The following is a 15,702-nucleotide window of genomic DNA, read 5'->3' as shown; positions in this document are numbered from 1 at the left end:
GTGAGCGCGGCAGCGCGTCCCAGCTGTACCTCAGCTGACCGCTGCGTGATTGGCTGAGAGATACGTGGGGTGGGGTCTAGTCTCCTGCGTCACTTGAGATTGGCTCTCAGGGAACCCGCCTTCCCCTCAGGTGAGGCGAGCCTGCGTGAACGCGCGCCAGGCCCCGCGGGCGGGCGCGTTCCCACCCGCCCCGCCCCTCCCCGCGTGCCCGAGCGCGTCTCCGCACTTGCCCGCCCCCATCCGCTGCCTCAGCTCCCCAGTGCACAGAGAGCCGCGTTGTCTGAGGGAACGCAAGGATCGCCCTCGCAGCCGCTTGGGCCGGTGCTTTGGGCCTGGTCGGGACAAACAGGCCAAGGAGGAGCTCTTCCGAGCCGGACCTGGACCTCTGCGGTTGTCGCTTCATCTTCCCGCCTCTGAGCTCCGGAGGGGTTTCCCGCCTCGCAACCCTCGCCGCTGGACTTGCCTTTCCTCTCTCCGCGTGTGGAGGGAGCCATCGCTTAGGCCGGAGCGAGCCTGGGGGCCTCCGGCCGTGAAGCCATCGCGGGGACCGATTCGCCATGGAGGGTGCTGGCGGCGCGAACGACAAGAAAAAGTAAGCCCCTTCTCTCCGCCGGCCCCATCCGCTGTCGGTGCCCCTGCCTGGCCTCTCGCCCGGGGCTCACAGGCTGGTCTCAGCTTTCCGGAGGTGGGGAGTGGGGGGTTGGGGAGGGGCGGCCTTTTTGTTTCTGTGTCTTCTCACCTCCCTCTCTTTCTCCTAACCTTGCCGGCTGGGCTCCCCCGCTGTCCACGTCGCCATTTTGTCGTGGAGGGTGGGAGTCTCCCCGAAAGTGCTCTTGGGGGCCGGGGTCTGAGCCCTGCTCGGCCTCCCTTTCTGCCCGCCAAGGCTTCACACCTCGCTCCCCACCCGCATCAAACATCTACCTTCCTCTGTGGCCCCACCCGCAAGGGACCTTCTACAACTGAAAACCCCGGGAAGAGAAATAAGCCGCAACTCAGTCGCGGCGGTTTGCACCCCGAGCTTCCGCTCCTTCCCGCTCGCATCCTCTCGGGTTCCGTCGAAAACTCGGGCCCGGCGCGGGTCTCTGCATGTTGGTCTTGGCTTCCCCGTGGGCTCGGGGCCCCGGGGTTCTCCGTCGATGGGCTCGCGTGTTCCGGTGCGATGTTGCCGGCTGTTGTCCAGCGACAGCGGGTGTCTGTGCCTTTGTGCATTAGGGATTTGCCGCGGTGGCCCCAAGATGCTAACTTTTAGTTTCCACGTGTAGGTTTTGTTTTGTTTTTAATTGCTTTGAACTGTTTGCCTGGACTGTGAGCCAGGGGCCACGGGAATTTAGAGAAATAGCAACATTTTAAAGCGAACATCAGAATTGGATACTTTTGTTCATATCACCGGTCGCGAGAGCCCAGACGTTATAAATAAATATATGCCTCATTCATTCTAGACGATATCTTAGCGAAAATGTAGAGGGTAGTTAAATCTACGCAAACGATTTAAAAGGGATTGAAAAAAAAAAAGTATGTGAACAGAGCAGGCGAAATGTAGTACTAAAATGAATGTTGCAGATGTTTAGAACTTTGTCTCATTTCCCTGATATTGAAGTACATTGAAGGAAAACCTTCAAAAATATATCCGAAGTAAGTAAGCATTCCGTTACAGCTTGATGCAAGTTTATATAACACATTGAAGTTTGAGGGCAAGGGTACATTATAGAATGATTAGTAATTGAGTTGGGGCTCAAGAGTGACTCACCCTACCCCCATATTTGGCCCACTTTGGTGTTTTAACCTATGAGGATATCACTTTAAGGAATTGAAAATTTAGAGTTGTGATTAGTAGCCTGGCTTTTCTGTTAAGCCGTTCCACTCCTCTGGGAGAGATTGACTTCCCTAATCAGTATCAGCAGAAGATAAACTTTTTTATATTCTTGCTATTTTGTAGATCCCCTATCTTGGTCCTTACTAGTAGAATGTTAAAGTCTCTTTATACACCAGAGAAAGCACTTACAACATTTTTCAAACGAGCAATCAAACAGGTCTAGACAATTGGAAGAGCTGCCAGAAATTATTTGCAGTTAATTTTGCAGAAGTGATTGCAGTGCTTTTGATGAAATGACTAGACTGCTGTATTATAAACCCAAGGCAGATTACCTCTGTGCAATGCCAACTTTCTGTCCTTACATGCTAAATCATATTTAATAAAATAACATTAGGATATGCATCACTCACTTCCTTTATATATATATTGTACTCATTTCTCCTTTGCCACTCATCAGTGAAGAATATCATAAGTAACTTTAATATGAATGAATGAATTAGCTCAAGGGGTGGTTTATTCAACAGCTTTTAGATGCTGTTTGTTAAAGGTGTCTGTCTAGCTTTTATGCTTTTCTAAACAATACTTTTAAAACTTTTTTGGAAAGATAATTAAGGGATTGAGGGGTTTTCCCATATATGTATTGGAACTGAGGTAAATCAAGTAGTCCGGGATTCCTTTCTATTTTTCTATATTAAATGAGCCTCCGGCATTATGGTGGTGGGTGCGAGTGTGAATTTGTTTGTTTTGTTTTTTAAGATGCATAGGTCTAGGAAACGTATACATTGAAGGGTTGGAAGAAATCAGACCAAAGAATGAGTATGGGTATAATGGATTTTACATAAGGCATTTTATGTTGATTCCTCAGTTGTAGGGACTGCACTTATTTAATAGCCCGTGAATATAGATATTTAGATTTTAAAGGAATGTCAAGAGGTTCATTGTTCTCTGCTTCAGACCGGACTCCTACATTTCTTAATTTCCTTCTTTAATTTTGGCCGTTAGAAGTCAGGAAGCTCTCTCATTTAGTAGTAAACTTCTTTCTTGTTACAATTTTACATTGATTTTCCTCTTGTTTTTTGAAGCAGAAGAATGCTTAGTGATGAAGAGCATAGATCTGGAGCAAGATAGAACAGTTCTGAGTTAAGAGTCCCCGCCTTTTCAATTGCTAGCTTTGTGAACTTTTGAAATGATGATATTGTTAACCTTCTTAGCAGTTATTTTGAAGATGAAATGAGATAATGCAGTACAAGCACTTAGCCTAGTGTTTGGCATAGGAGTCTTGGTAACATTTTCTATAATTGAAAATAGAATAGGCTAGAATAGTTCTAACTTAAACTTCCATAACACTTAACACATTTTTTTTTGCCAGTCCTTCCTAATATTTCTTTCTTAGTTTCTCTTCTCTATGCATTCATTCATCTTTTCTATATCTCCCAAAAATAAAAAGACTGACATTGGATCTACAGCTTTAGAAAGGGGTTCTTGTTAAAACAGTACACCCCTGGATTGTATGGTGTCTAGCATCAGTCATTATTACTGAGCATCTGATCTCTACTCTAGGCCGCCTTCACAGTTCCTCACTCCTGTGCTTCCTCCCCAAAAGGGCTGCTTTGAATTTACTTGGGACTTTATAAAGACTAGAGTCATAAGCAACATCTACTAGTCACACAGTTCTATACAGAGTGGCCTCTGCAAGGTATTGCAGTCTTAGGACTGGTAGTAACTTAAAACGTTATCACGTTATCTTGTCTTGATGTCAAGGTTTTATATAAACCCTAGCTAAAGATGATGAATTGATCAGATTTTCCCAGTAAAGCATACATATCTACATGGTAAAGAAGCTGTCCTTTGCTTATGAATTTCTCCAGAGTTAAGACCGTTGGGTTCTACGTCGAGGCAAGGTTCCAAGCCTACGTATTTTGCATATTTGGTGTGATATTTGTGATTCAATTTATGTGTAATTTGTATTAGTGTACTCTTCCACGTGTACATGTTTACTGAACTTTCAGGTTCTGGACTGAAAAGGTTTGTGCTGCAAAGCATCTTGTGCAGTTTGGAGTCCATCCAATCTTGCTACCTGGTAACTTCCATTCTCTTTGCCACTGTAGTAGTATTGGGGTCTAAGTTTAAAGTTTGTGGTTACATTCTATTGTTATATGTTAGGAATGGTGTGTAGGAGGCTAAGGGGGAATTAAGGGGAAATAGACTCTTGACTGATTTTTTTCTGAAGAACTCACAATAGTTGATTATAGTTGGTGGTGAAATAAATTGTTATGCATGAATGTTAAAAATTTGAATTAGATTATGGTGTTCATACAAAGGTCCTCTTGAAAAATAATTTTTAAAAATTTCGGTACTTCTTGAAATATTATATTCTTTGCTTATGTAAGATTGTTAACATACGGCCTGTTAATCAATTAGGAGAAAGTAATCTAAATTAGATGTGTTGTTGGATTAGTTTCCTATACCCTAATAAATAAAAATACACAATTTTTTAAAATGATTTTAATTCATAAGAAGAAAGTTGTCTTTTTTGTTTAAACTTTGGGACTAATTAACTGTTCGTGGCTTTTGCCCAAAGTTCTACTACTTGTGGTATATGTGTTGTTCTGTTTTCTGCCTTAATTAGAAGGTTATAAAGAGAATTTGAAACTAAGACAAGCCAATCTTCTTGTCGCTCAGAATTTTTTGGTAAAATGTATAGTTAGAATTTTGTAAGTAACTATAGATTTTGGAATTTTAAAAATTATTATACCACTCTGTCTCTTGGAGGATCGACAATTAACTATTTCATATGTACAATGAATTTTAGATTAAGATGCGTGTTTCCTGCAATAAAAAATTAGCAATCCCATGTCTGTTTCCGAGACAAGACCCTTTTAGAAAAATCTGATAGATAAAATCTGAATTTATAAAAATATGAAAATTACCTCATGAAGTTTGTTTTTTTGTTTTTTGTTTTTTTGGGTTTTTGTTTTTTTCATACTATTGAAGTGACTATGTTTTTAAGGATTTGTGGATAATTAACCAACTCAAAGCTAACTACAAAGAACAGTTTGCCAGTGGAAACTTTGTCAGAAATGAGGTTAGGCACCTCGAAAATGAGAATTAAGTGTTTAGAGTGACTTAGAAAGATTTGGTCTGCCAAAATTTTTTAGGAAAATATTTATTTTCTAGAAGTGGCCTATATATATCCTGGTTCTATTATTGGTAAGGTCCTATTTAATTAATAACTTTGTTTTAAAAGATTTAAAACAGTAATTGGCATAATTTTTGTAAGAAAACTGTCCCCAAGATGTAATCTTTCTGGTTATTTCCACTATCATTTTTGAGAGTTTCTTTGTTTTAAAATTCCATTTGGACATGATATTAAACATAAAAATTATTTCTAAGTATGATTTTGAAAATTTAAATGGGACAAAAATCTGGTGATGGAACATAAAAACTTACTGTAGTTCTTCACTTGTTTTGAATGACCACAATATATTTAGCAAAATTAATTTATAAAAGTATATACTAGTTAATGTAATTTTCACTCATAGTGAGTCTTCCCCTTGCTACCCCACTTCTCTTAATTTGTGAGAATTTGTTTTTCCGTTGAAAAATACTGTGGTAAAAATAATCACAAGGGTTAAAAGCAGGAGGTTTAAGTCTTTAATGATTAGGATATATCTCTGGACTTACAGCTCTTGCAAATTCACGTGCTAAATAAATTTCTTTAAATTGATTCCCTCCTCCCTTTTTTCCATTATAAAATTGGATGCATATTTCAATGGGTAAAATCCCAAATAAACTGAATTTGAAACTTGTCTTATAAAAGGGAATACTGACACACAGTGAAATCCTAATAAATATTTGAAATTTGAATGGACAAATGAAACAATGAGTGAATAATTGAATGAACAAACAGACAAAAAGAATTCAGAGAAAGACTTAAGATTTTTTTTTAAATTTTTCTTGTACTTGGAATCCCTTGTGCTACTTAGAACTTTCTTGAATCTTGAATTTTACTTTTTTATGTCACCTTTTTGATATTTACAATATCTGTTAGAACCTGGCTAGAAAATATTATTTTGTTGTGGAATACAGCTATCTAACATGTACTTGGCCTTAAAAATAACCTAATAACCTATTTTAAGGTATGTAAATAATGCCTGATAAATCTGCTTTTTATGTAGTATAAATGAATATCATTGACTATCTAATATGAAAGTATGGCTCTTCCTAATTTTGAGCTTCCAAGTCCTATAATTTATTTAATATTGAAGTTATAAATTTGAAGTAGAATTGTTGATCTTTAGCTACATATCAAATTCATTACTGACAGTGATTGAAAATTACACTTGTGTGAAGGTGGTCCAAGATGATAATAAGCTTTGAAATTCCTTGATCTATTAGAAATTTATTAGATGCATACCATAACATAAATCCTGTTTTGAATGCTATAAAGTCTCCATGTTACTGCTTGAAAACATGAGATATGTATTTTCAGATCTAGGATATAGGTATCTGAAATGTGGAGGGAAGGGGAGAGTCCCCAGCAACTGCTGAGCCTGATTTGTTTCTTCTGTTTTTATCAGGTTATCTCCATGTAGAGTCCATGAGCCATATTCTGTCTCTAAGGTTCTTGCAGTGTACTGTATAGAAGGCCTCTATATCAAATCAGCCCTGCTCTTCTCATAACCTTTGTGTCATCTTGCCCAGTTTGATTTACCTGTTTCTTTTAATCATCTTACTCTTATGTATGAGCCTTATCTTGTTTTACTTTGTTTTCTTTGTATTCTTCATCACGTATATCTTCCTTAATTCAAGCATCTTTTTATCTCTGAGATTTATTGATTAAGAAGGAAGTTATGGAATCTCCTTTGACCTCTCATGATGTAGAGATTCAAATTTTACTTTCTAACTTCCCCACATAATTTACTTAACACTTAGCAGAGGTGACAAATAAGAGCAAACCTGCTACCACTTTCCCCTCCCACACTCATAACAGACATTAGCATCACTCTTTACTGTTGATACCATGGTTGGCTTCAGACTTTTGCCCAATGAAGTATTCCAGGAAATTCTACCAGTCATGGAGTTGGCCAAAAAAAGAAACCTATTTGCCATCCCAACCATAGTAATGATAATAATATTCATAATAATCCTTAAAAAGATAACTTAACATCAGATACAGATGTACTCTGCTATAATTGAGAACTACACAAATTCACTATCCAGAGACCTTTATCAACATTTTGGTGTGAATATTTGTTTCTGTAATAGATATGTGTGTGTTTTAATAATTGAAGAATCAGTGTATATACTGTGTTTTTATCCTGCTTTTTAAGAATTTATATCTGTCCTTATCCCTATGTTTCCATTTTAAAAATGGGATGCTTAGAATTTTGTAGGATTGTTATGAGATTAAGTTAAGTAATAATAGTATTGGATGCTTAGCACAGTATATAGCTCTTACTGCTATCTAGATATTGGATATAGGCTATTTTACCATTGGTATCTTTATATCAAAACTTATTCTCAAAATAAAAAAGAGGATATGAAATATTCACCACAAAGTAGTAGTGAACATTTAAGTATTATTAGAATGTCAATATTAAATATTATTTACAATAGGCTTTAAGGCTGAATGGTATTCCGTTATGTAGATGTCCCATCACTCCTCTATTTGGAATACTTAGGTTGAAACTAATGTTTTCTTATAATCGATGTTGTCATTAATAGTCTTTTATCTACATTCATGATTATTTCTTAACATAATATTCTAAAGAAGTAGAATTACTGGGTCAAAGTATGTAAATTTTAGTGCTTTTAATACCATCGCCTATTTATCGTCTAGAATGTTTGAACCAGTTTATGGTCCCTAGCAGTATTTGAGAGTGCCGTTTTCTTGTACTTTAATATCAGTAAGTTTGTTTTAATTTGAAACTTTGGCAATTTGATAAATGTATTAGGGTTCTTTTAATTGCAAGCATCAAAGCACTATTAGTTTAAGGGAAAAAACAGTTATTGGCCCACATAAGATAGTTTTGACTTAAGGGACAATTAGATCCAGATTCTTGAATGGTATTCTCAGACTGTAATCCCTGACTTTCCTTTGAATATTTCTTGGCTCAGATTTCTTGGCTCTGTCTGTATGTTGGCCTCATTCTGTCACTAAAGGTCTATCTACTTGGTATGAAAGATGGCCACTGGCATCCCCATACCTGCATCCATATAATTTGTGATCCAAAAAATGAAAAGAAACTCTTCTCTTCTAGTATCTATATTCCATTTTCCTGGAAGAATGCTAGTTTGCCTGCTTGGACCATTCATTATTAACATTGTGAATGGGGTTCTATGAGTATATGGATCAAATGTCTGACATTATTTGATTGTTCCTATCTATAGGTCACAAGTGTTTGCATCCTGGAATTCACTGGTATCTTCTTTGCAGTATAACACATAGTATCATTATCTCCTTATACACGGGACTTTGGATCAGATGCTGGCATTGTAACCAATGGGCTTTTGTTGCAAATCACCTGGATTGGTATTCTACAGTTTTCTGCCAGGCATAGTCTTTGTGCAGCTGTTCCTGCCATGACTTTTTGGAAGCTTATTCTCTTACTATGGATTAGAGTTTTCATTTCATCTCCTTAAGAAGGAGATGTATTAATGCCTAATGGTGAAGAGCTTGGGCTCTAGAGACTGCCTGGCTGCTTTGTGTTTACTAGCTGTGCAATCTTGCACAAGTTGCTTAACCTCTCTGGTCTCACCTTCCTCATCTATAAATAGGAATGGTAAGAATAAATTACCTTAGAGATTGTTGTAAGGATAAAATGAGATGTGAAAACCCTCAGAACAGTACTTGACACAAAGTAAGGGCTTATAAAGTAGAAACTTATATTCATACTGTTATAATATTAAGTAAGTGGTTTTTATAAGAGTTTCACTCTTGATGTCTCATGATACTGTTTGGAATCACTAAAGCTTTCTTTGGGACAGTCTGACAAAGGCTGAGGTCCTTTGGGCCAAGCCATTGGTGAACCAATAATAGTGTAGAGTAGTTAGTGCTGCTTTTCCTCCACATTGATTTTTCCCATGAATATCTGACCTTTGGAAATAAAGTGCAGATATTTGTCTTTCATTTAAACATGTTATTCTAAAGTGACTATTTTCCATAATGGTAGTAATAAAGGAAGAAAAATATTCTCTGGGGTATTTATTTGGGCCATTAGAGGATGGGAAGTTACTACTTTTGTATCCTCTTTTGGTGTCAAGAATCTCATTAAATGTCTTTTAGCCTCTTTAAAGAGGAGAATTGAAAATTAGCTACCTTTGCAGATGATGTAGTTAAGATGTTTATATGGGTTGTAATGTCAAACCAATAGTCACTGAACTGAGGAAGGGGTTTTCCCTTGCATAATGTGAACAAGTTGATTTGTTTTAATGGTTCAAAAATTTCTTCAACCCTAGACTATGATTCTACCATCTAACACTATGTCCTGTAATTTATTTATTTATTTATTTTTTGCATTCATTTGTTCACCAGATAGATGTGCCTCTAATTTATCAAGCAGGGCTCAGGCTACAGGTAAATATTTAGTTTTTGGTGTTAATTGATTCATCAATAAAGTGTTTCATTTTTATTTTTTAGAGTGGCATGATTCCAGTTTTGAGGTTTTCACAAAATACTGACTTTGGGATTTAAGTTTTGTTCCTTTAATACCAACCATCACAAGTGCATCTTCTATAGTCATATTACTAGTTGGCCAGTCTGCTTTTAGAATTTACTTAGAAACACACAAAAAGCACTCTCACAAAAGAGTTTATTCATTTTTGGCAGCTCTAAATGTTAGAAAGTTCTTTATTCCAGTACTTCTCAGCCCTGGCTAATGTTTGGATTCTTTTAGAGCAAAATAATCTTTGTAGACCTTGGAGATGTGCTCAGTGACACCAATCTGAGTATACTGCATTAAAAAGTATAACCCTGTTCACTTTAGCCATCATTTCCTCCTAATTTGATTAAATCTAATGCGACTGCAAACACAGAAGGCTTGTAGCAAGAATATAGATAGTGATGTAGATGTCATTTAGATGATTCAGAATATGCTTCTTTTAAAATATTCACATACCATACAATCATCCAAAGTGTACAAAGTTGTTCACAGTACCATCATATAGTTGTGCATTCATCATCACAATCAATTTTTGAACATTTTCATTACTCCAAAAAAAAAAGAGAAAAAATAAAAGTAAAAAAGAACACCCAAAACATCCCATCCCCCCATTATTCATTTAATTTAGAATATGCTTTTTCTTTTCTTTTTACATTGCCACCAAAATGACAACACAATTTAAAAATTCTTATTGTTTACCTTCAATACTGCTTTAACTATTGAGCAAAGCCCTGACATGTTGTAACTCCCACTCGTTACAACCTTTTCAAATCCTTCTATTCCTAAGAAAAAAAAATTCCCTTTTCTTTAATCTTTTAATTACAAAATTATTTATTGAGCATCTGATTTGTGGAAAGGCATAGGTCATATTAAAAGCATGGGTTCTCAGGTGGAATATGAGACCTGCCACTTAGTAGTAGTATTATCCTCTTTTTACAGACAGGGATACGTGATCAGATACCTCAAAGGGTTACTTGGGAAACTTATCTGGTAACATTGGCTAGGATGGATTAGTGTAGGAAGAAAACAGTTTCCTGTGAGTTTCTCCTTTGTCGTTGTTTCTAGAATCTTCATCATGGTCAGAGTTTAGAACTAAATAGAAAAAACCTTCAGATATGATTTCTGTGTGTATTCTAATATTCTGATACATGTGAATGTTACCTATTATTTAAGTACTTGATTGTTAAAATTTATGCATCTTCTGTTAATTTTAAGCAAATAATTGCTGGAAGGACTCATTCGTCTAAACACATACACATGTATAGTGTGACTGGATTTCTTGAATTCCAGTCTTATCCATTGCTTTCTGAGAACATATAATAAGGTTTAGAGAAAGAATAAGATTTATAAGCCAAGAGAGGAGGTAGTTCAAATGGAGAAGAGTGATCGGGGAGGTAATGTGAGCTGAGGAGAGACAGTGACACACAACTATAAAGCACAGGCTCTACGAACAGTGATTTTCAACTCTCTGTGTTTGGTGTTTTGTAGCCTGCATGAAGACATTAAAAGGTGATTTTTTGTTTAATGTTATTATTTTTTGAATGTTATTTTTTTCTCATTTCTATTCTTAAGTCAGTTTTGATAAGTTAAATTTTATAAACACTTAGCCATTACATTTACATTGTTAAATTTAATTGCATAAAGTTGTTTCTTATGATTAACAAAATCTCTATTTATAGTTAAATTCCCCTTTTTATTCCTAATATTGTTTATTGGGGCCTTCTCTCTCTTTTCTTAATCAGCCTTGCTAGAAAGGTATCTATTTTATTAGTGGTTTTTTAATTGATCATGTCTATTGTTTCTTTGCTTTATGTTTTATTGATTTTTCTCTTATATTTATTATTTTCTGCTTCTTGGGGAGGGGAGTAATTATGTTGCTTTTTTTCTGGTTTCCTAAGTTGGAGAATTAAATGCATTAACATGCAATTTTCATTCTTATTTAACCCTTATATTTAACGCTATGGATTTCTCCTCAAGGATTTTTAAGCTGCATTCAAATTTCAAAATTTAGTGCTTTTATTGTCATCCAGTTCCTAGTATTTTCTATTTTTTTTCTTTGTCCCATTAAATATTTGGAGGTATGATATCATTAGTTTTCAAACTTAAAGGGATATCTTTTTGTTATGTTTTTTTAATTTTATTATATTGTGGTCAAAGACGGTATACAGTATCAGTTTTTTACTTCTCTGTGGAGACTTGCTTTGGGACCTAGTATGTGATTATTTTTGTAAATGTTCCCTTTTTGCCCAAAAAGAATGTCCCTGTTCTGACTGATAAGTTTCTTAACTCTGTTATTGAAATATTCTACATATATACTAATCTAAGAGAAAATCCTCAGCAAGATTATGGATCCATCTATCTCCTTTTGAAATTCTCTTATGTTTTTCTTCATATCAGGGGTCATCAAACTATAGTTTGTGGGCCACATTTGGCCCCCACTTTTTTTTTAATGCAATTTTTATTGTGTACTTTAACGTGTATACATAACAGTGATAACTTTCAAAGTACGATTTAACAGGTAGTTAGCAAATTTCAAAGAACATCATGGGTCGCAGTTCCACAACTTCAGCTATTTCCATTGTTGTAAAATATAACATACATACAGAAGGGTGTTGATTTTCGATGTATAGCTCAACAAGCAGTTATATAGGTAATTTGAAAAATTGTTATTGGTTGTGGTTCTACAGTTTCAGTTCTTTCCTTATTATGCAATATAGCATATATACAGACAGGTGAAGACCTTCAAAGCACAATTCAACGAATAGCTATAGAGCAAATTTCAAAGGATGTTATAGGTTACAGTTCCACCATGTCATTTACCTCCTTCCAACTATTTCAACACCCCATCATCTAAAAACATATATTTATATAAAGCACCCTAACTTCTTCATGTTGAAAGAGGGTGTCGAAAGAATGGGGAAGGGTACTGCATCTGATTGTTGTTCTTAAAGAGGCTGTTGCGTCTGGGTTTTAGGACTTGTCTGGCATAGGAATACTCTGGTGGAGTTAAGTTTCTGAGAGATAAAACTTAGTGAGTGAATATTTTATAGAATCTCAGGTAGGGACCTAAGTATCTGGTGAGGGCATGGCATACTGTGGCCATTTGGGATGTCTAGCTGGAGCTTGCATAAGAGAAACCTCCAAGATAGCCTCTCACTATTTGGGATCTCTCAGCCACTGTGACTTTTGCTTGTTATCTTTCTTTTCTTTTCCCCTTTTTGGTCAAGTAGGCGTTTTCAATCCCTTGCTGCCAGAGCCCAGCTCATTCCTGGGCGTCAAGTCCCATGTCGCCAGGGAGGTTCATTCCTCTGGGAGTCATGTCCCTCATGAGGGGGAGGTTAATGAATTTATTTGCTGAGTTGGGCTTAGAGAGAGAAAGGCCACATCTGAGCAACAAAAGAGGTTCCCTGAAGGTGCCTCTTAGACATAATTATAGGAGGGCTCAGCCTCCCATTTACAACCTTAAATTTCAAAAGAGCCAGCCTCAAGTTGAGGGCTTTATTTATTAAGTAGTGGGTTCCTAACTTCACTAATATATATTCTATCCCAAGATAAATGGTCAGATTCTTACATTATCTTCACTTAGTTGTTCACTCTCAACTTTAAACAATTATCATAACATAATACATCCCAGAGCTCTTATCAGATGCTACTAGTATTAGTATAGTGTTGGTAGGATATTTCTATTAAAATAGTCTTTAGTATGTAATGGGTAGGTTTTCCATATCCCACTCTGTTGTTAACCTTCTGCACCAGTATCTTACCTTATAAATGTATCATGCTAACACATATTTAGGTTTGTGGTGCTACTCTGTGGGTTACATGCCTTTAAACAACCATTTACAAACATGTTTGCCTTCAGTGAGTCACTAATATTTATAATCCCATTAACAAACCATAGTCACATAAAAGATGATTTTTAAAAAATTATCTCAAGAGAGTTGAAAAACCATTATGCATTTATCACTTTCTTCATTTGATCATCTTTGAACCCTAACCATGCTTATAATTTTGAGGCAAAGTTACTGTGTTTCATTAAATGCATACTCTTTGTTACTGGCTTTTTGTTGAATTTTAACTTTAGCTTCTCTTTCTTTTTTCCTTTTTATTTTTTAGTTAGTGTGTTACAATGTGTATTTTGTCCCATATCATTATACAATGTTAACACATAGTTATTAATTCGTAATAAAATGTTTTTTCTTTACCCATTGTATGTAATGATGAAATCTTTCACATTAAGGTAGAGAATTGAAGAGTGGAAACCCACATTGAATGCTCTCCTATGAATTTTAATAAGCTGCAAGTGTACCGATTAGAAAGAAATTGAAGTCTTAAAAGAGCAGTGTGGCTTACAAACTCTTGGCTTTAGTGAATTCAGGTATACAGGATCCATATTCTCATCTTGTAGTAAAACTCAAGACACAAATAAATTAATGTTAGACAGAATTCTGAATTGTACAATATTGACAAAAGAGCACAGTGGGATCTTTTTTTTTTTTTTTTAATGTAACCTCTAGCTTATTTTTCCCAGCAGTTCTACCTCACTCTACAATAGTGTTGCCCAGCCCACTCAGTTCAGTGTTCTAGAGCTTGACGAACATAGTTGTTATAGAATACACACTTAGTTGCAGCTAAAAATAAATTCTTCTCATTTTTCAAAATTTCCTGGCCTACCAGTTAAACCTCTGCTATAAAACCTACTAATGGTTCTCAAACTTCTGTGACTTAAGAATCACCTGGGTGTTTATTTAATACATGGATTCCCAGGGAATCACCACTAGAGATTTTGATTTGGTAGTTTGAGATGGGACTCAGGAATCTGTCAATTTTGCAAGCACTCATAAATGAAACACAGACCTTGAATAAGTGGAAGTGCTCATCAGATTGTTTTTTAAACAAACATGCCTAGTCTGCAATTCAGATTTCCTGCTTTGGGATCTGGGGATGTATATTTGGGGGAAAAAGTTCCATTGGTGATTGTGATGTATACCACAGGTCAAAAACCATTGACTAGATTAGCTGTTGACTAGTGTATTTTATAGTGTATTTTATAGTTACTATGTTCTAAGTATGTGTTGCTGTTAATGTCTTAGGGATTAGATATGTTTCCTGTATTTGTAAAATATACAGGGCAGATTTTTAAAGAGAACTGTAATAAACCTTATTTGAGTTTGATGAGAAGTCTTTTATGTCTCCAAGCACTTTTGAAGGACACAATAGAAAGTATTTTCTTAGAATAGTGATTCTCAAAGTGGTCCCCAGACCAGGAACATCAACAGCACCTGCTAACTTGTTACAAATGCAAATTCTCAGGTCCCATCCAGACCTCCTAAATCAGAAACACTGGGGATAAGACCCAGGAATCTGCATTTTAAGACTCTCCAAGTGATTGTGATGCTAGCTAAAGTTTGAGAACCTCCATTTTATTGTGAAAACTTCATATACACATCTTTTGGTTTTAATATATCCAGCATAGTATTTTATAAATTGGAGAGCAGAGATTTGTTGAGACACTCAATAAAAAAAACTCATCCGCAATTTTGGACCAGGAGAGATTTGATTTAAATCACTAGTCAGGAATAATTTTTTTTAATACTTTTTTTAATTGTGGACTTTAACATGTATACATAACAGTGATAACTTTCAAAATATGATTGAATTAGTAGAGAGCAAATTTCAAAGAATATAATGGGTCAGAGTTCAATAACTTCAGCTATATCCATTATTGTAAAATATAGCGTGCATACAGAAGGGTGTTAACTTTCGATGTACATCTCAGCAAGCAGTTATATAGGCAAGTTCAAAACTTGTTATGGGTTACGTTTCCACAGTTTCAGTTCTTTCCTTATTATGTAATATAGGGTATATACAGAAAGGTGAAGACTTTTAAAGCACAATTCAACTAATAGCTATAGAGCAACCCCAAAGGATGCTATAGGTTACAGTTCCACCATGTCACCTAACTCCTCCCAGCTATTGCAACACCCCTGCATCTAAGTATATATGTATATTTATATAAAGTTTCAGTATTCATAGACCTTTGTTAAATCTTATCTTGTTCATTGCTATCCCTTCCTCTCAATCTCTTTCTCCGTCTTCAGGGGTGTCTACACAGTGAGCACCATAACTTGTTCATATTGAAAGGGGGTGTCAACAGTATGGGGAAAGGGACTGCATCTGATTGTTGTTCTTAAAGAGGCTGTTGCCTCTGAGTTTTAGAACTTG

General features: G+C 36.2%; 1 protein-coding gene across 2 annotated transcripts in view; it reads left to right on the top strand.

Annotated features, from left to right (window-relative positions):
- The first annotated feature begins 231 nt into the window (after positions 1–231).
- Positions 232–15,702, top strand: part of HIF1A (hypoxia inducible factor 1 subunit alpha) — a 52,130-nt gene continuing 36,659 nt past the window's right edge. For both annotated transcript variants that reach the window (XM_037832582.1, XM_037832581.1), the window contains exon 1: positions 232–592. In XM_037832582.1, the coding sequence (XP_037688510.1) occupies positions 558–592 (35 nt within the window). In that variant the 5' untranslated portion in view covers positions 232–557. The remainder of the gene's footprint in view (positions 593–15,702) is intronic.

The sequence above is a fragment of the Choloepus didactylus genome, chromosome 4, assembly GCF_015220235.1.
Source record: "Choloepus didactylus isolate mChoDid1 chromosome 4, mChoDid1.pri, whole genome shotgun sequence".
Classification (NCBI taxonomy): Eukaryota; Metazoa; Chordata; class Mammalia; order Pilosa; family Megalonychidae; genus Choloepus; species Choloepus didactylus.
The sequence above is the reverse complement of the archived record's forward strand: the minus strand, read 5'-3'. Positions and strand labels throughout refer to the sequence as shown.